Raw genomic sequence first — 27,496 nt, 5'->3', positions numbered from 1 at the left:
ATTTCTATTGACTATTGACTAATTGTCAATAATTAATAACACCGACCACATGCCGATATCAGCAACAAAGTCAAAAATGTTCTTAACAATGTGGCCCAACTAGTACAAAAACAGTAGTGTGATGAACATTGTGTTTATGGAATATGAATTAAGCCGCAAAATCCACCTGTTTTTATCCATTTCAGGGGGCGGCCATTTTGGCCCTTGTTGTCCACTGAAAATGTCATCACAGTGCCTAAGGGCCCAGCTTGTGTCACATGACTGAAAGCAGAAAACAGGTGAACGGTGATTGCTTGCTAACTGAGCCCATAGGCTATTAATATTAGTAAATATTAAGCTAACTTCATTTGTCAGACAATTGTAACTGATTTCAAAAGCAGGACAACATTGAGGCCTTTAAAAAAAAGTTGAGTGATCTGCATGTGTTGTAAGTGGGATTTAAGGATCCCTGTAGTGCACCAAACAGCTCTTTATCAATCACAGTATTGTTAATGACTATTTGTAGTAGTGGTGTGGGGCCAGGTTGTGATTTTTGCATTAATGATACAGTCAGTCAGTGGGGTACAAGTCATAAATAAAAAACAACACTATTTTTAATTTTTTTATAACCACACCAAAAAAGTAGCCCATCAAACAATTTCCTTTTTTGCTTTAGTATTCTCATTCATTCATTCATTTATTTATTTTTTAAAATATATTTATTCATTTATTTATCTATCTTTACCAAAACACTTGATTTTAGGTTGTTTGATTGCGCTCACTGATGTTTACTCATATCCTATTTGTTTTTTGTTGTAGGTGGTTTGACTTCTTGGGCAATCGGGTGAATAACCTCGACTTTTTGGACAACTGGAGTGTTCGACACCCACTGGCCTTGACTCCGAAATGAGTCACCAAATCACATGCATATAAAAGTACGATACACACAGACTTAATGTTAAATTGACGTGTAAAATATATTACGCAGAGATGGGATCAGGTAACGCATGCATTTCTCAAATAACTCATATCTTAACCTTCAAAGTTCAAACAATCTGAAGTTATTCTGTTTGGGCCAGAACAAGTTAAGTCAAGTCAGAAGCTGTGCCATGTCAGCTGATTAATAGAACTTGACCTGCAGTGTCTGGTTTTCATAAAAAGAGAAGACCAATAAGCTCAAGTAATGATATTTTACTGATGATGATGATGATGATGATGATAATGACTAATTCCACACCCCTATAAATCAAATTCAATATCCATCATGTTGGTTAATATTTGACTAATTAAACCTGTTTAACACTACAAGCATGTTGAGCTTGTTATTTAAAATTAAACTGACAAAGACTCGAACATCTGTCTGTTTGCTGAATATCTCAATAACTCATTTCTTTCTGGGGGCGGCTATGTAGTCATGTGCAAAATATGAAATTTGTATAGTTACAAAGAAGACTATTGTCACTGTACATTGCATATCGCACAACAACAAATTAAGTAGTGAGAAAGTAGTCTGATCCAAGAAAAAAGCAACATGGGGAGCCACACGACAAACTTTCTAGGCATGACTAAACAAGTTACACTCAAGCCAACTGTGACATTAATGTAACAGTTTAATTAACATGCATTGATTAGTGGGGTCTGAAGACTGTTGCAGAATGATGACCTCAGAGAAAAACAACTCTTGTTGTGTTACCGTCTTGATCCGCCTGTGGGCACGAGTGTACGTGACCTTCCTTGAGAAAAAAAAAAGATTGCATGCCCTTGCTCACCCCAATTTTGCTAACAAATAAAAATAAAATACTTGTGTGTTGGCAGGTTCTTTATCTTTGGGGATAAACGGCGAAGATAATATTCACCTGTCAAAGCAGGTTATTTGCAAAACACAGCTCACTGATCATCGGCAATATTATGACAATTTGCACAGCAATAATTGAAACATTGTATAATAATAGCAAAGATGATGTAAAATACAAGAGCTATATCAAATATTCTACCCGTTAAAAAAAAAGATCAGTTTTGATTGACACGGCACAGTTAATTAATATTGCAATATCATTATTTGGTTGTAAATTGCCAATTAGTCACACAAAAAAAGTCAACAAAATATTAGGTAAGGCTCTCAGAATGATTCACAAATTATAACCACAATAAATCTAAAGTGAACATTATTATCTGAATAAAGGCAGAATATCTGCTATAATTTTTGCATTGGATGCTATTATATTGTGAAAGTGGTCATTATGTGTAGTGGCTGGTTGGTGCACAAAAGTATTTAGCCTACTTACAGTATGTGTAAAAGTGTTTCTCCACAGACAAACAATAATCTGACTCGCTGTCACCTTTATTATTTTAGAATAATTCCGGTTATTTGAGTTCATTGTGAATGACCTTGCTTTGCCCAATCAAATAGAGTCAAGCAACCTAAAGTGACACTTCAATCACAGCTTTGGCCCGAGTATTAAAGCAGAAGCGACCTCAACAGATGTGACATTACAAAAACATCATCACAAGGGATGAACAGATTTATACATGTGCGTGGGGGCGGGGGTTGTGGGAGTTGTGCAGAGCTCCTCAGTGTTGCTTACAGCTGAGATAATCTCCCCTGCTGGTTTTAGAACAGTGCTCCATTATGAAATCAGCTGGAACAATGAAGTGAACTCTGACCCTCAGCCAGAGCTCGATCAAATGGTGGATTTGCTAATTAAATATTTATCAACTCCAGGAAATGGTTTCACACCTGTCTGGACGCTTGGTGGTCACAATAAAACACTGGTGAAAAATGTATTACTGAGAAACAAAGAACAGATGATCATCGTTGAGTGCCCGTTTGAAATGATCTTGTTGCATGCAGTGAAAACTTTGCTCACCATTTGTCAATGCAGTACAGCATTATGAAACAAGCAGGTTGGAGCACTGAGGTCCTCTTGATAACAGTTATGGCAGTTATCTCGATAGACGGATAAGTGTGAATGCCAAATCAATGAAATGCACTGCATGCCATCTCAAAGGTTGCTGTTTCAGATAAAAGTCAGTCCTCTGACAGGCCGTTTCTTTTAGTCTTGGTCAGCAGCTTTGAAGTCAGCAGCTGATATGTAGATCATGCTTATCAGACTTGTCTGTACAATGCTGTACATTACAGCTTTGCACGGGTCAATGTTCTATCGCTGACTTTCAATGTAGTCTCTTTATATTTGGGTCAAGATATTTAGTGCTGTCAAAGTTAAAGCGTTAACAATTTTTTTTTATCACATTAATCATTTATTAACGCAGATTAATTAATTTGAAAAAATGTCATTAATTTTAACCACAGATGATCTTTTGAAAGGGGGATGGTTACGTTAAAGGTAGCACAGGTTGTGTTTGAACAATAAACATAACTACATGCACAAAGTAAATAAGTATAAATGTTTATGTGTGTCAAACTATTGGGGTATTTTTTTCCCATTTTAAATTATGCAAGTAATTAACTTATTAGAAAAAGAGGAGAATGAGCATGTGCAGTGGATATAAAATTTTGAAGACGTCCTCAAAACATTAAATGTCGAAATTAACACATAACAGGTGTTCTTTAAATTTGGTGGCCAAAATATGTTGATAAAAAAGCCTTTTGTAATTGAGCGATTAATCGTGATTAATCAAAATTCTAAGATGCGATTAATCTGATTAGAATTAATTCATTGTATATACAGTATATATATATATATATATATATATATATATATATATATATATATATATATATATATATATATATATATATACACATACAGTCTGTTGGCATTGAATTAAAATGTAATGAATTTATGGAGTTTAACTGCCTTAAAATAATGTATAAAGTCCATCATGAAATTTTACCAGTCAATATACAAATCAATGTTTTGTTTTTTTAAAGGAAAGTGAGTACAAATTAAGAGGAACAGACATTTTTTCCAACCCTAAATATAGAACAAAACAAAAAGAACAATGCAAACAAAATCATCTCAGTCTATCTGTATTTTTAAAAAATTTATAAAAGCACAATTACTGAAAAACTATATATAGTACAAGGACATGCTGTTGAATTATTTTTATAGAATTGTTACATAGAAAGCGTCTTGACTGCTTGCAGTTCTTCTTTCTGTCCCCTTTAATTTCTCTTTTTTTTTTTAAAGAGTGAAATTAAAATTCGAATTGAATTGAATGAAAACAAAAACATTTCAAACATGTGTTTCTGTAATAAACGGATCCAAATTTTGTATAGCTGAACTGTATTGGTCAGGCTCTGATGATGTTACATTTATGTTTCCAAATGCGTAATTTGAGCTCATTCCATTATCACACACATAACAATTCATTAAAATGGTCCTTTATTAGGCTACCAATTTAAATGTAATAATTTGTGGCTAAAGACAATTGCATAGGCACATCGATGGAGACATGCTCCAGTACTATCATCTCTCTTCTCTGAAATGAATTACGAGTACATGAAGCCACTGTGACAAAGTCCACCAGCGATAAGACAACAAACAACAGCATGGCACACACCACTCTTTGACCCATTAGTCAAACTTGCACTCTGCCACACACGCACCCACGGCCGCATGCCCACGCAAAACGCACACATAGACACTGACACTTTTAACACAAAAGCTTTAAAATTGGATGATTTCCTCAGCCTGGAACTGTATTAGTGAAAGTGTGCACATGAACACAAGCATTCATTTAGACATGGAACATTTGATTGTCTCAATTGTAATTATTTCCCTCTACTTACAAGTATAAATGAAGTGCATGCTCCAGTTACAAAATGGGCAAAAATCATTTCCTGTTTGTGATGCAATTACTAAGCCTTTTATCCTTGTGAGTTACTAATGATTGCGAGTTTGTGTTGATGACCTGGAATTGTACATGTATGTTCCGCCTGTGTTTGTATCAAGGTGAATGTCTCATCCGCTGCAAACAAAATAGCTAATCCAGTTAGTACAAATAGAGTCATCTGAACTTTCACCTTCTTTTTTGTAACTATAGTATTTACTTGTCCTGTATTCCCCAAATGCCCCTTCCCACAACACTTAAGCTCAATTTTGTCTGGTGTTATTAAGATTGACATTTATGTCATAAAGCCATCATTTAGCTATGCGGTACACCTATTTCCACTCTCGTTAGTTTGTTACATGATAAGAGACATTTAGCGACAATCTAGTATCACATGCTACAGAAGAATGAACACACTCTTCACTTCTAGAAGAGTGTGTGCAAGCTGAGTGAGCTCCCTGCAGGTGACCCTTGAACTCTCCACTTGGTCCCCCTGCTGCGGGAGATGGCTGGGGGGTGAGGTCCACTTCCACGGAGACACACAGCTCCACGCCTCGCCCCCTCCACGCAACGACTCGTCTCATAGCAGAGCACTATATAAGGTGTACTCCTGCTCAAGTTGTCAGTCTCTTCAAGAACTCCACCAGGTAAGGCAAGTTGCAGCTGCAACGGGGATTTGGGGATGAAGAACAAGGACAAAAGAACGTTTCGGTTTGTTGGGCAGATTGTTGCAGGCTTTTGCGCCCTGCAAAATTACGTTGTGTATTTTTTTTTTCTTCTAAAGCTCTTTTTTTTAACAGTTTAAATAGATTCTAGTCAAGATGATGTAGAGATTTACAGGCTAATTGTATGATTGAAATATCTGGATTTACATTAGCGAGCATTCCAAATCTACCAGAGATATATCATTTGCAGCCCTAATGGTTTGTTTAAACAGACCAGAACCTGATTATTATTATCATTATTATTATCATTATTATGGATTCTAGCATTTTAGTTTCCTTGCTGGTGTTTAACAATACAAATAATATGTATACAATATAATCAACCTTGCTTCTTTTTCGCTTTAGACCTCCATGATGAAGTTTGTTGCTCTCGCTGTCACCTTGCTGCTGGCCGTTGGTGAGTACTGCATAGTGGATGCTAGTGATGGACAAATGAAGCTTCATGAAGCACTTGTGATATATTTTTTTACTGCTCTATATGGCAGTCTTGGTTTAACTACAGATGCAGTGAAAATGGAATCAAGTGCACTTGCCTTTAAATTTAAACCATGAGCAACATTTAGAGGCGTTTAAAAAAAAACATCGCAAGTGCTTCATGAAGTTCCTTTTTCCATCAAGTGGATACTCTCTGAGTGAATAATCTGGACTTTTTCTCTGCTTCCCCCAACAACAACTTACACTTATCTCTGATCAAATTTTCCTCTACAGGCTGTCAGACTGCTTCTCTGGCGGCTGATGCACCCTCTGCCCTGCAACATGCCCGGGCTGCTTTAGACGTCTATATGACTCAAATGAAAGAAAGTGCCCAAAGAGCCTTAAGTCATCTTGATGATACGGAATACAAAGGTTTTAAGTAAGGCTATTTCATTGGCATTTTCTAGCCAGTCCTACCATCTGTTTGATTGAATAACGGAACTATGCTAATAATGATCTCACGTTGGTTCACCTTTATAACGTTCACATTTTTTCGGGTGTGGGAATTCCGAAGGTATTTCATGCTTAGTTAAAAAATGATGTTTTTCTCCTTTTCCTTATTCTTACACAGAGACCTAATCAGTGTACGCATGGATGAGCTTCACGCTCAGGTCAAAGCTGCACAGGGTGCCGTCGCTCCCATCACCGATGGCGTGTATACTACACTCAGTGAAATTACGCAGACTTTCCGAGAAAATGTCCAGAAAGATGTTGATGCTTTGGAGAAGGAACTTGAGCCCTATAAAGCAAAGCTGAATGAGGTCGTTAACAAACACATTGAAGACTACCGTAAACTTCTGGAGCCTGTGATCGCTGATTACGAGATAAGGCACAAGGCTGAAATGGATGCTCTGAAAACCAAGCTGGAGCCCGTTATGAACGAGCTGCGCGCAAAGCTGGACGTCAACATTGAGGAGACCAAGAATGCTCTCATGCCCATGATTGAGGCTGTGCGCGTCAAAGTTACTGCTCGTCTGGAGGAGCTGAAATCAATGCTGACACCTTATGTGGAGGAATATAAAGACCAGATTGGAAAGGCCTACAACCAAGCAAAATCCGTCACACCAGAAGACCTCGCTGCCATGAGAGAGAAGATTTCCCCTTTAGTTGAAGATGTCAAGGAAAAACTCCAAACTATCATTCAGACCATCGTCTCAACCTTCAACCCTCCTGCAGCAGCATAACTTTAATGAATACTTACACACTTAGCACATGCATGCTTTCGTTGTCACAAACCAAGGCCAGTTACTGACCTATTTTATCCGTTGTAACTGGATTATCACAAGCAGATCTGTGATGATGCTTGTTTCATGAAAACTGCTTTGGCAAAAGACAGCTGAATAAACATCTTACTCTTTATGAAACCTTTTCTCCTTGTCTCTAAGTATCCAATTGAAGCCAAAATACAGCAGAACTTCCAAACACAATTTGTATGATGATGCTGTTCTAATTTTAAAATGCTTTTTATCATATTATGTCATATCATATATCACATATCACATCATATCACATATAAGGGCAAAATATTTTGTATCAGATCATCTGTCAAATGTTGACAGTTACACAAAGAGAAAAGACCATTGTATAACAAATACGGAAACTATAAGCGAAATGAGTCATTGATAATAGGATAATAATAGACACGTAATGAAAATAGGGAGGTGGTGATCCTAGTATCCATCCACAGCTTATTCATTTCAACATTAGGCCTGTATGTAAAATGCCGTTAGAGATTGATGTCTGACGTCAGCATTCGAGTGCATCTTGAGCGTTTTGTTTGTGGTGTTTTTAAAAAAAAAGAATATATCGCTGGCGTCAGGTAGAATCTTTACACCTCCAAAGTCCTCACTTTCCAGGAGACCCCAAAAACACCATGTTTGTTCAGCCATTAATTTATCATCATCAAAGAGAGAAAGCCATTTTCAACACGTAGAATGGTCCCCCCAAAAAAGAAGCAAAAATAACACCCAAACGTGTGAACTGATCAATAGGATAGATTTGTGAGAAAAAATATGTATTTGACTAAATTGTCACATTGGAGGTTTCAGCCCGATGCCTGAAAAAAAATTAAAAACATTTATAAATAGTATCATTTGCCAATAAAATTGCTGTAAGTGCACCTCTGCAGAGGAGTTAATACTCCTTGCACTCTCTGACAACGAGAGCACAACTGCCATCTACTGTAGCAGATGTGCAATTACACTATATTCTAGTACTTTATTCTACTACTGTGGGTCACACATGCCCCCTTCTCATTGCCCACCCCTATTTGAGAAGGACGGCCTTGACCTGAATTTTGATGTCATATAAACAAAGTACCTGTTGTTGTATACATGAGTAGGCAAAACATTACTATAGTTGGGGTAGAACGGTACAGGTAACTTACGATCTGTACAGTATTTTTTCGGCCACGGTTTGGTGCATTTTATTAGGTGGATTTTTTTTGCACACAAATACATCAGTATTTCAAAATTACGTCCTTATTTTTGCTAATAATTAACTAATACAACCTATTTCAAGTTAACCGTTATTTAAGCACAATACTTTCAAATGCTAAACTGTCTCTTATTTCTTGAGTAATGGTAGACAAATGACAATACAGTACCATAAATATGTACAAATTGAAACATGCAAAAGTGTCAACATAAATGATTTGTGTAACTGTTCAATTAAGCGTGGCTCGATTGGTCTTAGTTGCATCCAACTCAGCTGGAGTGGCCAGCCAAGTGTGTGGAGTGTTTTTATTAAGTGACCAACCACACAACTTCACACAAAGAAAAGGGCTGCAAATTGGTCAAAAATAAATGCTCCCACACTACAAGATCAAAACATGCGGTTCAAGAGGTCGTTTCGTCTCATCCCCTACTTAATAATAATAATAATAATAATAATAATCATAATCATAATCATAATAATCATAATAATCATAATAATCATAATAATCATAATAATCATAATAATCATAATAATAATCATAATAATCATAATAATCATAATAATAATTATGATTATTATTATGATAATTATTATGATTATTATTATTCATTATATTAATTATTATTATGTAATAATAATAATGATTATAATTATTATGGTTATGATGATGATTATGATTATGATTATGATTATGATTATTATTATTATTATTATTATTATTATTATTATTATTATTATTATTATTATTATTATTAATATTATTATTATTATTATTATGATTATGATTATGATTGTGATTATTATTATTATGATTATTAGTATTTTTTATAATCATAATAATAATAATCATCATAATAATAATAATAGTTGCGGAAATGTACTCTAATAATGCTCTTTGCTCTGTAAGGTCATGCAGACAGCCTATTGAGAGGTCATCGTTGATCACAAAGCTGTGATTAATGAGCTGATAAATCCGCAACGTGACCTGGTCTATTGACAAACTTATGTATGTTCTTTATTAGGGTAAGCACACCCCAGGCTGAAAACCTTCAACACCACCAAATTGGTGTTCGCACACGCACACACCTGACAAAATAACAATAAACCAGACCCAGATTTCTGTAGTTGTTTTACAATCACTCACTATTTATAATGACAATTTACTGTATAATCAGTGCGGTGATGAAACTCGACTTTGAGAAAATTCTCAGTGAGGAATACAACCAATTTGTTTCAGTCTTCATCTGTCCACACAAAGTAACTATCGCCTAATTTGAAAGTTAATACTCTGCTCAAAGCCAGCGTTTAGGCTTTGGGCTAAATCAAATAGGCGTGAACGTAAACACGGCTTTAAGGTGCATGTTTATGTGATCTGCTGCATAAGTGTGTGTTTAATTTAGCCAGTCTCCTGATGACAGCTCTTGGGGCCACATGCGTGTGTGCAGCTGTGACTGGTGCGTGTCAGTGGCATATAATGGATGAGGAAGGCATTGTGGTCCCCAGTGAGAGTCACAAGATGTATAAAACCTGCTTGCACTCGTGATGCTGCCATCACTATCTCGTAAATGTTGGGATGAGCATTTGTTGGCCCTGGACTTAGAGGGTGATTAGCATTTTTGACTCAACACTACACTTCTGCTTTTTGACAGGAACACAAAAGGACTGAAAATTATACAGTTTACCCTGAACTTTACAAGAATGTCTTTACTGACAATGAATGGTAAGTATGAACTTTTGAAACTATAAATTTATGTGATGATTATTAAGTATATATTTTTTTCTCTTCAGGTTTACCGCTGTCTCAAAACTGTAAATTACCTTCGATGTATTGCACAAACGGTCTCTCAAGCATTAAGGTCCCGCCAGTCAGTAAGGTCAAAGTTCAGCTGGAGATGCATGCACTTTGGCAGCAGTTTGACGAGCTCGGTACCGAAATGATAGTCACCAAAGCCGGGAGGTAACAGTTAGCCTAAACTTATATTGGTGCTTCTTCTTGAAATGGCCTGTGATCTCTTTTTTGTTCAAAAACGGCAGGAGGATGTTTCCAACATTCCAGGTGCGAATCTCAGGAATGGATCCTGCTGCTGAGTATGTTCTACTCATGGACTTTATTCCTTTCGATGATAAAAGATACAGGTAAACCTTACGCAAAAATACTGGATGTTTTCACCACGGTGACTAAGACCACACAATTATTGTTGAGTTCGGTCTGACAGCTGTTTTGAACTAGTCTTGAGTACGGAATCAAAAACTGATCTTGTTTTTCTCTAGATCCCCGTTTTCTAAAATATATATATATATATAATACTGTACTTGATAGATATGTGCTTGTTCTATAAAAAAAATTAAATGTGCAATATGACTGCAATGTTTATCATGGCTACTACCTCTTAATTCCTAGTGTTCTAGTTTTTCTGTTTGCAGATATTAATAGTGCTGACCTACTGGTCCAATCATATAATCAGCTATGGAGTCTTTCTATAACCAATCAGTGGAATTTTGCTTATCTGGAGGGTAAGCTATGAAGAAAAAAGCTTAGCATGCAAAAAAAAAAAAAAACTTCAATTTTGGAATCAGCATGGCAATTTTAGTTTTAATCAGCAAAGACAAAACGGTAACAGAAATGTACTGATCTAATCGGCTCTTAAGCAAATTCGCTTGCATTATGAGTTATAATGCGTAGGCGTGTGTGTCAGATATGCCTTCCACAGCTCATCCTGGTTGGTGGCAGGTCGAGCAGATATTGCAGCTCCGAGCCGGATGCACTTCCATCCAGACTCACCAGCTCGTGGAGCCCAATGGATGAAGCAGACTGTATCATTTGACACTCTCAAGCTGACCAACAACCTGCTTGATGACAATGGACATGTCAGTTTTTGTCCTTATGTTTACAAGGATTTTTTTTTTTTTGTAAGGGAAATCAATGTAAAAAAATATGTTCTATGCAGCCCCACTATAGTATTCATATTGGGCTTGTGGAATATGAATAAAGCAGCAAAATCCACCCGTTTTTATTCATCTCAAGGACGGCTTTTTTGCCACTTGCTGTCCACTGAACATTACATCACAGTTTCACAGGTCTCAGCTAACGATCAATCACAACTCAGCTTGTGAATGCCACATGACCAAACTTTGTTTGAGAGGTGAGCTGTGATTGGTTGTAACCTGAGCTCTGAGTAACTATGATATCATTTTCAGTTGACAGCAAGTGGCAAAATGGCCGTCCCTTGAGTTGGAGAAAAACGGGTGGATTTTGCTGCTTAATTCATTCTCCATAGACACAATATTAATCAGAATGCTATGTTTAGATTATTGGGGGCACATAACATATTATCATAGAGAAATTTTTTGGTTGGCTTCCCCTTTTATGACAATTACGCAAATCTTTGTTCAAGATGCTTCTTTCCTCTTCCCTGTTAGATGATATTGAATTCTATGCATCGCTACCAACCACGCTTCCATGTCGTGTATGTGGATACAGCACCCAACAGCCATTTAAATGCGCACAGAAACTTTTGCTCCTTCTCCTTCCCCGAGACACGCTTTATAGCAGTCACTGCCTATCAAAACCACAGGGTAGGAAAACAAAGACAGATTTGGAATGAAATATGTTTTCATTCTATTACTGACCAATCTAATCTATCTTTCTTTCTGCCAGATCACTCAGCTGAAGATAGCCAGCAATCCATTTGCTAAAGGCTTCAGGACAACAGATGCGCAGGATTGGTTAGTGATAGTGTCTGATTAATCCAGAGTACAGTTTGCCTTATTAACTTATTCACTGCCATTGACGGCTATAGACGTCAAAAATTAATTTGAACTATTTCTATTAGTTTAACATTTTCCCACTTTTGTTAACAAGAGTATGAAAACCTAGAATTTGTTTTTATTGTATTAGAACAGATATAAAATTTGTGATTAATCGTGAGTTAACTAGTGAAGTCATGCGATTAGTTGTGATTAAAAATGGTAATCGCTTGACGCCCCTAATTTTTCTTTAAAAAAAAAAGATTATTAAAAATTGGAAAAAATAATTACAATTATTTTATTTTTTTCTAAAAAAGAAAAGATTATTAAAAATTAGGGGTGTCAGGTGATTAAAATTTGTAATCGTAATTAATTGCATGACTTCACTAGTTAACTCACGATTAATCACAAATGTTATATCTGTTCTAAATGTACAAAAAAAATCCTAGGTTTTCATAATCTTGTTAACAAAAGTCGAAAAAAAATGTTAAATTAATAGAAATAGTTCAAATTAATTTATGACGTCAATAGCCGTCAATGGCAGTGAATGAGTTAACAAGGTGTCAGATGAATGCTTTATGTGAACACAGGGGGAACAATTCAAAGCCTCTCGGCGTGTGGTATCCACCAGAGGACAAGATAGAACAAAATGTCACAAACACAGTCAGGGAAAGGGGCTTAAAAGAGTCAACGGGTGAGTGTAATTATGGATTTCTACTGTATATAGATGTACTATATCATTCATTGTAATATTTGATAATAAAATGCGATATCTATTTTTCATCTTTGTGTTTTTATAATTTCACTTCATCATTAAGTCATTCATTGTTTTTAATTAAAACAACACACAACACAAATTGTTTCCTGCATTTGCAGCACCGGATGTGGTCTCGAATCTGATGGAGCAGAGTGGGCAGTTTTGCAACTTCACAGATGCAGTGATAGGAAACAACAATGCAAACGCTGCTGTTGGAAATCCAGCTTCCTTCCTCAACCGCCGACCATCTTACTGGGAATGTGCCAGATCATCTCTGAGCAACAATGTGTCATAGAGAAAATAAAAAAATCATTGATGGACTTTACCTACATCCTGCAAGCATTAGAATTCAGCTGTATTGTATCGTCGTATTGCTGTGACCAGTAAAGGGAAGTGATAAAGTGCAAATATGCTGACTTTTTATTTTTACCCCCACATTTGAAAACACATATCAGTACTTTTTAATCATTCGTCAAATAGGCTCTTTTTTTTTTTTCATTACGATTAAGCTCTTGTTTAATTGAGATTTCGGGGTCGGAAAGCATAGGGAGAACATGGAGTATTAAGAGCAATGTGACTAGGGCAGAACGTATTTCCCATTTACTGCCCTATACTGAAGAGAATTGTTTGATGACGCTGGCTACAAGAATGTTTTGTGGCAAATCCAGCTTCTGGTGTTCAGATACTTGCTGTCTAATCCGAAAATAACACATACAAGTAAGATATATGTTTTCAATTGTTCTCGTTAGCTAATTTAGCTTCTTCAATTTTTTTACTCAGTTCACAGCATTAGCAAAGCTATGGGAGAATCTCTCTTAAACATGCAATGTAATGTGTTTTTTATCAGGGCCTCCACTTGGCCTGAGTAAATAATTAAAAGAGGGAAACTACATATTTGTCTACGGCAATTATTTTCCCCCCATTGTGCCAAGTAATCAAAATGGATATTTCATATAATTGAGAATATATACTTGTAGTTAAAGCTGCTCAATGCAGGCAATTTAATTTCAAATGCTACTGCCATGTGTGGCCCAAAAAAATGAAACTTCCTGGGTGTGCCCTGCCCCTCGTCTGAAGTCAGCTGAGATAGGTTCCAGCACAACCACAACCCCGTAAGCAGTATGAAAAATGAGTGGAAAGATGGATGATGGATGATGGATGATGGATGGATAAAAGGACTAAAGCAGGGCACATAGACACAATTAACCAGTCACACATTCACGGTTTTCAATTAACCTAACAATATCATGCATGTAGCCTATGCAAAGCATATGAGTATAATAGTGTATAAAACTACTGTTCCTCTATTGGATGGGGATTCACTTTTAAGGTTGCGTCTGATTGGTCAAAGTCAGATAAAAGCACACAATTGATTTTAATTGTTCCACTATCGTGTAGTCGCGCTTAACTTTTACTTTGAAAATTCTCACAGGAAGTCGCGCCCCTTTTCCCAGCGAGTAATGATGCTGGGGCTGTAGAATCTGAAGATGCAGTAGGGAGGATGGAGGAAGGCCGGGAGGTGGCTGAAATGCGGTGAACAAGATGAACGACTCGGTACAGGGTGCGGATGTGGATGCGAGTGCGTCAACCCGCCGGACAGCCTCCTTGTTATCTCTGCATTCGGTCGTCCGACGCAAGGATGAAAGAAAAAGCCACAGGCCTTCGATTGTTGCTTCTCCCGAACTCTCAGTAACACCGAGGGTTGCCTGACGATGATGTCCACTGTTTAATACAAACTTAAGTAGTGTATAGATGGAAAATTTCTTTCTCCGTTTTAATAATACGTCAGTCCAGTACACCAAGGCGAGCACGGTGAACTGTGTCATGGGTTTAGCGGTCATCTTAGCACGGTCGCCACCTCCCCTTTCCAGTGTCGCCATAAACTGAATATCAAATTGCGCAGAAACAAGCCATCATCTGCTGTGTTCCAACATGCTGTCGTCGAGAGTACAACCTCGCTTGCTGCCAGCAATTCTGGCCTGGACCGTACTGTGTCAGCTAGGCGGCGGCCATTCGGCGCCGGACGCTTCGGGCCTGCCTCGAGCTATTCGCTTGCCTCTGAGCCAAGGAGCTCGCACCGAATCATCGCCGCCTCTCGAGCTCGGCCACGCGAGGAAGCTGAGTGGTCGCCGGCGCAGGGCAGTGACAGCCAGCGGCATCAACTTCGTGGACAACATGATCGACAACCTGCGGGGAAAGTCCGGCCAGGGATACTACGTGGAGATGGCGGTGGGCTCCCCTCCGCAAAAGGTAACAGCACTTGGGCGAAGCGGGTGTCAAACTCATTTTCGGCTGGTTGACATTGGAGTCGGTTTATTTGATCTTATCTTATCTTATCTATATTTATATAAATTATATGTCAGCATTCTTTTCACGCACAATATTTGTATTTGGGACGTTGCACTTCGACCAATTAGTGCAGTGGCAGGGAACCTTCTTCCTCGAGAGTCACTGCCCTGCTTGTCTTCCATGTCTCCCTCCACCAACACAGCTGATTTGATGAACTTGATCGTTATCAGGCTTCTACAGATCTTGCTGATGTGCTGAAAATATGAGTCAGCTGTGTTGGAGGAGGGAGTCATGGAAACAGGTGGGACAGTTGCTCTCGAGGACCAGCGTTCCCTACCCCTGAATTAGTGTATTTTATTTATTTATTTAATAAATACATTAAATCAAATAAATGAATACGTACTGACAATAATTCCCTTTAGTAACCAATTTTACAAGAACAAATAAACACATTCACATTAATTTTACAGTGTGTCCAAGAGCGCACCTCATGCAGTTAAGCCAGCATTAACATGACCAAACAGCTGAAAAAAGGCAACCTTGAATCAAACAAAACATAATAAAGTGGACACAGAGATTCATAACTTACAACACATCGTCGCAATGAAATGATGGCGGTCTGCGCAACACGTGAGCAATTGTAAATTTGTTTAATATGGAACAAGTACGTTTTGTCTGTAAAACACCACTTTAAAATCCTTGTAAAGTAAAAATAAATGTCTTCTAAACTTGACACACCACATCGAAGTGTTGTCGGCAAGTTAATAACCAAAGGCATTTTGGCCATCAGAAAACAGCCAGTCCATTCTAGGCAAAAATTGCAGCTCATGCATCAGAGCTGGTCCAGTCAAAAAAATGTTGATTATATAGAAATAAAAAACTATTGGTCAGTCATTATTAAATTAAATGTGTTATTTTCTCCCGTGTAATCATGTTATTGCTTTTTACGAAAAAAAAAAAAAAAAAATATATATATATATATATATATATATATATATATATATATATATATATATATATATATATATATATGTATATATTTATTTATTTATTTATTTTTTGCAGAATGCTCAATTGTTATTCAATACAATTTTCGTTAGGATATCCGAATACCAAAATATTTAATAGCTGCAGCCCTAATAAATCAACCGTAATTGCTTTTCAGACATTTTGTTATTTTTGTCATTATCATATTCTTTATGTACAGAAACACACACTAACTTTGGCATGGCCATGTAACTTTCATTCAGTAACTGTTTTGCCTCACTGTGCTAAATATGATACTCGCATCGAGATGTCAACCGAAGAGGATCTGAATAAAGAGACTGGCATTTGAATGGCCAGCCCGAGAGGGGTAGAAGGTTCAACTGGAGACAGAAGAGAATGACATTATAAAAACAAGCCTTTGTAGTGTCGGAGGTGATAAGTGGATGCTAATACAACAACAGAGATGTGGGGACTGATGTATTGCAGGGCACCAGACTAACTTAAAAAAATATACTTTTTGTCAAGATTACATTTACAAGTCTTCTTAGAGCTCACTGTTGTTTCATATGAGCGTATTTGAAAATTAGTACTGTTTCTCTCCACTCACTAGCTGAACATCCTGGTGGATACAGGAAGCAGTAACTTTGCTGTTGGGGCGGCTGCTCATCCATTCCTGCGCAGATATTATCATCGCTCACTGTGAGTACGGTCTAAATCAGCAGCAAAAAATACACAACTTCTTGCAATAGTGTTTATTTATTATACTCTACTGTAGGGCTTGGCGACAGGGGTTTATAATTAAATACCTAATTTCTTTAAAAAGTTTTTTTTTTTCAAATCTCTATTTTTAACCTATTTGCTTAAAGAAAAAATAAATGACAATGGGCCTTATTTACTAATAAATCAGCAGATATCTTCTTTGCTAAAATTAGGATATATGCAAAGTCACCATCAGATTATTGCATGTGCATATGCCCCCTTTTTTTGTGCCACCATGCATATGTTGATAAATCATAATTTATTGCAAATGACAACATGTGTAGCTGCTTTCTAATTTGCATAAACCACGCCCCTATTTCCCCTATATATGGGCATCCATTTGACAGTATCTCAGCCAATGGCAAAAAAAACTAATTTGGCCACAAAACATTCAAAACCTAATCTTAATCCAATTTTCTAAAGGTTTGTATCATCTCAAAGCTTTCTAAACACATAAACTGACAACATATAATGACAATGTCACTCATTTTTATTAATTCCAAAATTAAAGATGCATTCCGAGTTTGTCACTTTTTTTTTTACTCCTGACTGCCACCTCTGGTCTAAAGCGCTACTGCAGCCTCTGTGTCAAGCTCGTGCAAGGGGCATCAGTACATATCTCTGTCTATTCACAGCTCGACCTCTTACCGTGACCTTGGAAGAAGTGTATATGTTCCTTATACCCAGGGTCGATGGGAAGGCGAGTTGGGTACGGACCTAGTTTCTGTTCCACACGGCCCTAATGCCACGCTCCGTGCCAACATTGCTGCCATCACCCAGTCTGATCGCTTTTTTATCAATGGATCCAACTGGGAAGGAATCCTTGGACTGGCTTATGCGGATATAGCACGGGTATGTGCACTCATTGTTTATTTTCCTCAATGTTCATCAAGGAAATTGGGTCAACTATCAATCTGCAATTTTTAGAGTGCTATTTACAGGCAGGAGTGAACAGTAAATTTGTTAAAGAATTTAAAAAAAACTAAATGTGTGAGCAGCAACAAAGGGACCTCGCCGCCCTGGCAACATTGAGGTACTGGCCGGTTGAGGTGATGTCACATTGGGGATCACAGGCGGGGTTGATTCTTAGAAAAGTTGTAGAGACACTGCTGACATATTTTTTTAATGGCCCAGTAAACCTCTAGCTTGCAGATTTTTTTTGGGCCAGGCCTGATGTGTGTACAAAGTTAAATGTGTTTTCGCACGTTTACATCCTCACCTCTAGCCACTTCTCAAGGTTTCTTCTTTTTGCCCCAAATGTGATTTTGACCTTTTTTTTTCTTTGCCTGATTGGGAAGTTTAGATCATGAGATGTCACGATCTTGACCAACTGTGTGTCTATAAAACTCTTTGAGACCCTTGTAAATAGTATACAAATGAACTTAACTTCACGATCGCGGTTCGTGATTGGTTGTAAAAAAATATTTATATACTGAAAATGACATCACAGTTGCGCAAATAAATCAGCTGAAACCTTCAAGGTCAAGTTCGCAAAAATACGACCCCTGTAAATGTGCAAAAATAGGCCAAAGTTTTACATTTAAAACAGAACCATGGCTCACTTCTGTTCATTTTAGGATATGGCTTTTTTTTTTTGGTGTATGTTTCGGTGTACTACGTGTATTATGATTTTTGCAGGCCTAGGTCAAACTAATAGGGCTTCTTGAACCTCTGTAAGGGGCGCTACAGAGCCATTTTTTGTAATCATGTCGCAACAACATTAAAATACCAAATGTTTTGTCAGGCCCGAAGTGCGTGCAACATATTTCGAGAGTTTGTGTATGTTTAAGATCTTAAAAATGTGATTCATTGTTCGATGAATCTCAATACAGTAGCTAAGAAAAATAATAATAATTTCGTCATTTACAATAGGGACCTTTCAGTGGTAGCTGCTCTGGCCCTAATTTAAAACAATAAAAGTAAAAAACAAAAAGGCAAGATTTTTTTTTTTTTACTGCTGCTTTGATATGTTGTTATTGAGGTTAATAACATATTTCAAATGAGAACTAAAATTAAAAAACAAAAATTGTGAGTACATTTCTACATCTTTCTTCAGCCTGATGAGAGATTGGAGCCTTTCTTTGATTCGTTGGTTCGCCAGACGCCTGTCCCCAACCTCTTCTCTCTCCAGCTGTGTGGTGCTGGTTTTACCCAAAACTACTCTCTGGGCAGCGCCACTGTTGGAGGAAGCATGGTAAGACACACGCAGTGATGCAAATATTATATCATCCACTATCAGATGCCTGGCTAACACAATATTTTACCTTGTAGATCATTGGAGGCATAGATACATCCCTCTATGTGGGAGAGCTTTGGTATACTCCCATCCGTAGGGAATGGTACTATGAGGTCATTATTGTGCGTATCGAGGTGAATGGACAGGACCTCAACATGGACTGTAAGGAGGTAAAATGAGATGCACATTAAGGCAAGACAGAAGTTTTTAGTGGTGTGTCGCTGATTGCGAAATCGTGCATTTGTTATTTCTCTTTACAGTACAACTACGATAAGAGCATTGTGGACAGTGGCACCACCAACCTTCGACTACCCAGAAAAGTCTTCCAGGCTGCTGTCAAGGCTATTGAAGCAGCTTCCTCAGTCAGTCCCCAATTATTGAATTTGTCTACAGATAGATGTGAAATTGAAAGGGGGAAAAAAAAGATAGATTAGCTTACCTACATAATTAATTCAGCCGGTTTTGTGAATGGCTAAATGGTCTGTCGTATGAGACGGGCACTGTCGAGGGTTTAATTTCCGGCGGGGGCTTTGAGGTAGTATCACAGCAGGTGTTTCCCGTTCCTGCTCCTGCCTCTCCAATGTACTAATGGAGGTTTACTGTAGATTGATTGTCCTCATTTCGTGGCCTGTATTTCAGACGGAACAGTTTCCATCTGGGTTCTGGCTAGGCGAGCAGCTGGTGTGCTGGCAGGCCGGGACTACACCCTGGAACATCTTCCCAGTCATCTCTCTCTATCTGATGAGTGAAAACCGTAATCAGTCCTTTAGAATCTCCATCCTGCCCCAGGTAAGGACACAGAACATTTGTCTTGCGCCACCACATGTGGCTTCTGCGCTTGTATCTTTGGACGTTAACGCAACTGATTAGGATTGTCACTCGGGATGGGTACCGAAGACGCTACTTTTTTTCTTTTTGGTACACATCGATTGGGTTGGTACGCAATCCGCACGGGACTAAAAGGGAGGATGCCTTTCCCGGCATCTGCCCGACACTAGCGCCGAGATGTCCGTCTTAGGGTGGGAAAGGCAGGCTTTAATGTGGTTGACAGTCCTTAATTTATTTTCTTTTACTACCAAGTATATGAGCAGTTGTAAAACCTGCCTTTCAGTGCCACTAACTGTGCCTTACCGCCATCAGCTGAACCAAAGTGCTAATTAATGAAAATGAATGTCATTTACATGGACAGTGGCCAAACATGGTTCTGGGCAGTGCATATATGGTTTTAAAATGATTGATTATTGGTTTTAGGCAGACATTTTTGTGTCAACATTTTGGTGGTTGACTTGGCCGACATAATAATACTCCTGTTTATTTAGGATAACAGCACAAGTGTGGTACCTCTCAGGGTGGGGCTAGACACATTGGTGTCACCTGATTGGTCAACAGAAAATGGCAATTTCTGTGATGAGTGGAAATTGAAGTACGCGAGACATGCCGTTTGCCAAACAAATCTTCTCTGCTTATAATAATAGTAGTAGTAGTAGTAGTAGTAATAATAATAATAAAAGTAGTAATGGTATGATGCAGCTATAGCTGTAATATACTGTATATATTTCTAACCTACACCGTACTACTTGGTAGAAGTGCCATCCTAGACATTTTTTTTTTTTGCCTTTCTTTCTATACAGCAATACCTGCGGCCAGTTGAGGACGTAGCTTCTGCTCAGGAAGACTGTTATAAGTTTGCTGTGTCCCCATCCAGCACTGGCACAGTTATGGGGGCAGTTATCATGGAAGGCTTCTATGTGGTGTTTGATCGAGAGAAGAGCCGGATCGGTTTTGCTGTCAGCACATGCCATGGTGAGTAAGACAGGATGGAGTCGTGGGGAGGTGAGGGCTTGAAAGAGAATGGATCTTGATTGCATTCATGTTTGACTAATGTTTGGAAATGCACTTTCCCCTTTATTAAAACATGAGTTAACTGAAATTTAACTACTTTTTTGAAAAGCTGAGTGTGTCAATTTAACCCTGATAACTGGCATATTTGTTGAGTCAAGAAATAAAACAATTGTAATTGTATCTGACAGACAAAGGAAAGTAGACAAAAGAAACGTCATGCCTCGATATAAAGAAAAGCTTGTCTATCATTTGCTAAGAAATATCCTGTGCACTGAAGAGAAAGTTTAACTTTTTGGAATCTGTCCAACCCATTACATCTAGCGTAAAAATAATACAGCATTTCATAAAAAACATCACCATGCCAACAATAGTCAGGTTTCCATCCAGATGTTTCGAAATTTTTATGCGAATTTTGGACATGCGACTTATGCTCGTTTCCATCCGCTCTTCTTTTGCGAATATGCGCCGCGAGATGACGTTGTAGTGACGGAACTTTGGTGGGAATGTTGGTTTTGACGGACTGAACGGAAGTAGTTTTTTGTCTTGTTGGCTTCCCTCCCGCATGTAAGTGAAGTGTGTCGTTACATTGAGAGCTGATGTTAATAAAGCCATCTAAAATTGCATTCATGTTTTTTTTTTTATTAATTATAAAAATAATTGTGTTTCTTTGTCTCCCCAAACATATCTTACTTTATCGTCCGCCATTTATTGTGACTACAAACGTGTGTGTGACGTAGTATCAGTCAAAACGTGCGACGTATATCCGGTCTTGTAGTCGCTTATTCGCAAAACCTGTTTCCGTCGCCAAAATGTGCATTTTCCTTTTCTCCATACACTTCAAAAACCACCCCCTCCAAGCGTAAAAACTTTTTTGCAAATGTTGGGCCTTTTTTCGAATTTCTGGCGTTTCCATTCCGTTTCTTTTTCGCAATTCTTGAAAATTCAAATAAAAATGGGTGGATAGAAACCCACCTAATTAAACACGATGGTGGCATCTCCTGCAGGACCGTCACCATGTGCTGTAATAAATGAACCAGTGAATTCTCCATACTAAAATCCTGCTAGCAATTGTTGACACCCTCAAGCCCAAGCAGCAGAACAACCCGAAACATACCAGCAAGTCCACGTGAAAGGTTTAAAAATCCCAAATGAAGGTCCGTCTAAACTTTAATCCAATTGAGATGCTGTGGTGTGACCTCAAACCGGCAGTTCATGCTCAAATAAACTTCCCAATATGACCGCGTTAAAAAATTCTGTGAAGAAGAGTGGATCAAAATGTCTTTACAGCAACATAAAAGACTCACCACCAGTTGCTGCAAATGCTTGATTTCCGTTATGACTGCAAAGAGTGAAATCAGGAAAGGGGCAAATACTTTTTTCTCGGCACCGTATGTAAACTGTTGTTCTTTTCTCCTAATCACGCCACCCCACTCTTACCATTTTCAGTTCATGACGAGTTTCGCACCGCTTCTGTGGAAGGCCCATTCTACGGTATTGACCTAGAGGACTGTGGCTACAACATCCCCCAGACAGACGAGTCCACCCTAATGACTATTGCCTACATCATGGCGGGTATCTGTGCTCTCTTCATGCTGCCATTGTGTCTCATGGTGTGCCAATGGCGCTTTGCTCGCTGCCTTCACCCACAGGGGGACTTCTCTGATGACATATCACTTCTTAAGTGAGCTGGAGGACTAGTGGAATCATGGAGCCCTCAAATTAGCCAGGTTTACATGGAGCCCTGTATTCCGATTAAAATGAAACCGGATTACCAAATGGAATGAAAATGCTCCATATGAACGGATTGGGATTCACAGAGGTGGTATATATACATCATGTTAACAGTTCAATCGGAATAGCCAGGCTGGGTCCGGTCCGGGCATTTTCTGTCTTGACATAAATGCGTAGTGATGTCTTTTGCGTACTTGAATGTGGCAGACGTCATCTGCGTTGGAAGAAGTTGTTAATGAAACTTCTCGTAACTTGTTTTTATCAAGCTGTCTCTTTAATAACAATCACAACTACAGTGCTGAATAGACAATTGAACTCCGTTTTGATAAGTCACGTGATGTTTACATTGACAACTGCTCTTCTGATTCATGTTGTGGCGCATGTAAATGGCAGATCAGAATAGATCATGCCACATGTAAACAGTTGACCAGAGGTCTTCAGCTGGAATTATTTCAATCGGAATGACAAATATAGTCTCCATGTAAATCCTGAAAAGGAATTATATCTGTACAGTCTTTAAGTAAGATATTTTTCAGCAATATAAACTGGAAAATAGATGCAGATATGAAGTGAATTCACTATACACTAATAGACTTTTGCTTTTTGTACCTAGCCCGCTCCATTTTATTGTAGATTAAAATGATATGGCTGGTTGTCATGGCGATGCTAAGAGAAACTGCTGCCTATCGCTTATTAACTGGAGGCCATCTGTGTGGCAAAGCAAAAATAATTGAAGACGTATTAAGGAGAAATGTAAATTGATGCGCTGATCTGACACTTTTTACTTGTACTGAAGGGTTGGTTTTGAACCAATAGAATTGTTCCTGTTTCATGCAGGTTACTATGCAGATCAGCCTTACATAAAAAACAAAGGCCAAAAAAAAAAGATCCAAACAGGGAAACAAATAGATTTCAGTATCTATTATATATCTATTCAATTTATAATAAATACTTTATTAGAAACAGATGTCTATCAGATGGGTATGGTGGCCCTGAAGTGCAAAACAACAATTAACAGCAAAAAATATATGTAATAATAATAATAAAATAAATAAACAAAACAAAAACACAAGCAAATAACTAAATAAAACACGCTTTTATCCATCTCAGGGGGCGGCCATCTTGCTACTCTATGTCAATTGAAAATGACAGAGTTCCTAAGGGCTCAGGTAACGACCAATCACAACTCACCTTTTTTCTAAAGCTGAGCTGTAATTGGTCGTTACCTGAGCCCTGAGCGACTGTGATATCATTTTCAGCCGACAGCAAATGGCAAAATGGCTGCCCCCTGAGATAGATAAAAACAGGTGGATTTTGGTGCTTAACTCATATTCCACAAATATGTTAATCAGAATGCCGTGTTAGTAATACTGAGGGCACATAACAACAAAATATTATTGTAAAGAAAATGTTTGGGTTGACTTCCCCTAACCTACCTGAAGAGGTGGGTATGTGAAGGAGATCAGACTCATCGCTGATTGGACGAGGGGGAAGGGCTGATTAACTGATATTGCCTCTTGTCCAAAAAGCGATACGTCTGACCAATTTTTGTTTAGTTTAGTTATTTATTTTTTCATTTGCTTCTTTTATGTTTTGCACTATAGGGCCACTGTAAATGGGAACCCAAGAGAAATATATTACAGAGCTTCGCGCTATGACTTGACCTGGATGTTTACAGTCAAGGAAGCCATAATTGACATTGTACACAATGGCATGATTAAGTGTATGTGGTTTTGGTGTGTTGTTAGGTCTACTGTTAGTTGCTTATGGCGAAAAGGAATGAGGTGTGAGCATGTCTGCGTTTGTGTGTGCTTGCGTGTGTGTAGCTGTATTCAGCCAGATTTAATGAATTCAACTACTGAACATTATATAATGACATCTATTAAATTACACTATTTCGCAAACTCCAAAGAATTCTTAAGGCAAACTGAAATCTTAAAAAGTCTTATTCTATCACTTTGTAATCTGTTTTGCTTGAAACTACTGAACACCGTGTCAGTATTTGATGTCACTTATTGTACTCTAATCTTAAGTGTATCTATTGTACTTACGATTTGTTTTACAGGTCTTCAGTTTGTGCTGAAATACAACACATTTAGTTATTGTTGCAAAGAAAGTCTGCATCATTTCACTTCATCGATACTGTATCTTAAATGTTACCAATCTAAAACCTAAAGGGCTTTTTTTATGACACCAAAACAGCCCAACTCAATACTGAACGACTTTTAAGAGGAAACCAGCTCAAAACATGTTATGTCACCCACTGGCATACTGTTGCTCTAATGAAATACAATGTTCTGTCATATTTTGTTTTTGTTTTTTGCACTGCAAGAAATGTAGTACTCTATGTGCAGGCATAGCATGTGCTAAGATCAAGACATGCAAATATTTCAAATAAATATGAAAATTATTGAAAATAACCTCATTTTAAATTAAAGTCCTGTGACATCATCCTTACCCAAATACATTTTGATCCTGAAGATTTGTGTCGCCTCTCTTTGAGTGTGCGTGTGTGCGTTGGTATTACAGTTTTTGTTTTCCGGTGTGTCCCTCAAAATAAAATTCTCAATTCCGATAATAAAAAGATTAGATCTGTGAATGCACATGGATACATTTTTGAAATTTGTAGATAAGCAGTAACCTTGCCAGCAAGATGAATTCTCGCAGTATTTGTGAGTTCACAATCTCCGGAGCATAAGCGAAGTGTGCATTATGTTTGTGCATGCGTGAAAATGAAGTTTAAAAAATAAAAATAAAAACTTGCTACTAAACAAAGCCGTCATTTGAATGGCGGCGAATGGAGTGCTGAAAGTTTGCGTAACTGCGCACCTTAAAGTGTGCAAGCATTGTTTAAACGGCTTTCAGCCTTAAGTGACAAATCGGCAGGTGCACTTGGTGCCATTTTTAACTGTCCTAATGGAGTTTATTGGCAAAAAAAACACCATTGCAAAGCTCGAGAAGACTGATGTGTACGCTTGTGTACCTCCGTTCACGCTTCCCAATTTGCAGGCAAAAATGAAAGATCCAAACTGACGTATAAGAGGCTAAAATTTATGTTGTCAATATCCTGAAAGCAAGGGAACAGACGAAAGCATCACGGAGCTTGCTAGCTTACGTACGTGTAACCAAACTAATGGGGTGACAGTCATTTAAAAACCTGCTTCTAGCCCCAATTATCCCCTTCACTGAAGAAAGATCATACCCATCTCTTAATCGCGTCCCGGTGTTGTGTCCCAATTTAATTTATGGCTTCAACCGAACATATCTATTATCGGCCGAATTTATTTAACTAAAGTAGAAAGCTTATCCAGATGCATTTACCCGGCTTACTCCCGAGCAATTCCTAATAAATTTATCAGAGCTATAAACCAAATACAATTTAACTTTATTTGGAGGAATAAAACACACTTTAAAAATAAAAATTGATTCAGACATGCATGACTCATTCTGGTATTGTATCCCTAACTATGTATTTAAAAAGCTAGGAGGCATCAAGTTTTTTCTTGTTTGTGACTATATCATTGAAAAACTACCAATTCATTTATCTGAGTACACAACTATTCACCACATTCAACTGCTCTTTGGAATAATGGTTACATATTGCAAATGAATAAATCATTATTCTTTGAAGATTGGTTTGAGAGGAACATATGGTCACTGTCACACCTGACGGATGATAATGGTGTTTTACTAACTTATGATCAGGGTGCAAATGTGATTTTAATACATCAAAATGTGACTTTGTTAGATTATGAAATGCGCTCCCACAGCAATGTGTCTCTCTGACTAGAGAAATATTGAAATATCAAGAAATAACCCCCCATCTGCCCCCACTTCTGATCCAGGGGTTGTCGGTATTGGATAGAAAATGCAATAACAGTTTTATAAGACAATACCTCACGAAAATTATGTTTCCTGAAAAACAGAACAAAAACGGAATTCAGAATAAATTTGATGTTACTACAGTCAACAAGCTGACAACTACATATTTAAATCTACCAATAGCCCCCAAAATAAAGGAAACACATTTTTAAATTATGAATAATATTTACCCATCTAAAGCATTATTGAGATTACGACTTAATATTGAAGACAATGTCTGTTCGTTCTGTAACAGAGATATTGAAACCATTGACCATGTGTTCTTTTCATGTCCAATAATTAACTAAACTAACTAATTAAAAAAAAAAAACTATTGGGGGAGGATGACTCCCATGTTTACTTAATTCCCAACATCTTTATCCAGAGATCATATAACTTTTGGAAAAACAAGAATGAGGAAATGTCTCCAAATCTCATTTTATGTATGGCAACTTTTTCATTCACAAGAAAGTTTCGAAAATCTAACCCCGTTTTTCAAAAATGTTATAATCGAATTTGGCATATATATTAAGTCTCTAAGATTGGTTAAAATACCTAAAGTACAAATAATATACAATATGCTGAAGAAATTCCCTCTTGTGTTAAGTTGAATATGTCCTGATTTATTTTATGTACTGTCATTTAATTATTACTTTAATTGTTTTATTTGATATATTTATTTATTTTATTTTAGTTATGTATGTAATTTACAATTGTGTGTGAACATGGTATAATTGATCCTTGTTTTTGTTGTTGTTTTTCTGTGACCTACTGTTCCCTTGGCAGTTAATGTTGATTTGTATGAAAAATTGATTGCTGATTGTTGCCAAGTTTGTATGTCTTACTGTTTCATTCACACACAAAAAAACACACACAAAA

The 27,496-nt window shown here is 37.6% G+C and overlaps 3 protein-coding genes across 3 annotated transcripts; all 3 read left to right on the top strand.

The window, feature by feature from the left end:
* Window positions 1-5,321: 5,321 nt before the first annotated feature.
* On the top strand, window positions 5,322-7,336 carry LOC147170717 (apolipoprotein A-I-like). The gene is made up of 4 exons (XM_086080769.1): window positions 5,322-5,420; window positions 5,844-5,895; window positions 6,207-6,351; window positions 6,544-7,336. Exons 2-4 carry the CDS (start codon window positions 5,850-5,852, stop codon window positions 7,154-7,156), a joined length of 804 nt encoding a protein of 267 aa, XP_085936895.1. The 5' UTR covers window positions 5,322-5,420; window positions 5,844-5,849; the 3' UTR covers window positions 7,157-7,336.
* A 2,650-nt stretch (window positions 7,337-9,986) lies between these two features.
* On the top strand, window positions 9,987-13,547 carry LOC147170716 (T-box transcription factor TBX1-A). Its single transcript, XM_086081016.1, has 8 exons — window positions 9,987-10,128; window positions 10,197-10,365; window positions 10,443-10,544; window positions 11,105-11,276; window positions 11,829-11,984; window positions 12,067-12,134; window positions 12,746-12,849; window positions 13,032-13,547. The coding sequence occupies exons 1-8, from the start codon at window positions 10,107-10,109 to the stop codon at window positions 13,205-13,207; spliced, it is 969 nt and encodes a 322-aa protein (XP_085937142.1). The 5' UTR covers window positions 9,987-10,106; the 3' UTR covers window positions 13,208-13,547.
* An 800-nt stretch (window positions 13,548-14,347) lies between these two features.
* Window positions 14,348-25,236, top strand: bace1 (beta-secretase 1). The gene is made up of 9 exons (XM_086081396.1): window positions 14,348-15,162; window positions 16,799-16,887; window positions 17,583-17,799; window positions 19,004-19,141; window positions 19,219-19,353; window positions 19,444-19,545; window positions 19,823-19,972; window positions 20,815-20,986; window positions 22,472-25,236. The coding sequence occupies exons 1-9, from the start codon at window positions 14,845-14,847 to the stop codon at window positions 22,708-22,710; spliced, it is 1,560 nt and encodes a 519-aa protein (XP_085937522.1). The 5' UTR covers window positions 14,348-14,844; the 3' UTR covers window positions 22,711-25,236.
* The last annotated feature ends 2,260 nt before the right edge of the window (window positions 25,237-27,496 follow it).

Source organism: Leptonotus elevatus, chromosome 7 (assembly GCF_054856555.1).
Source record: "Leptonotus elevatus isolate MCC_2025b chromosome 7, RoL_Lele_1.0, whole genome shotgun sequence".
Classification (NCBI taxonomy): Eukaryota; Metazoa; Chordata; class Actinopteri; order Syngnathiformes; family Syngnathidae; genus Leptonotus; species Leptonotus elevatus.
This window is presented reverse-complemented; position numbering and strand designations above follow the sequence as displayed.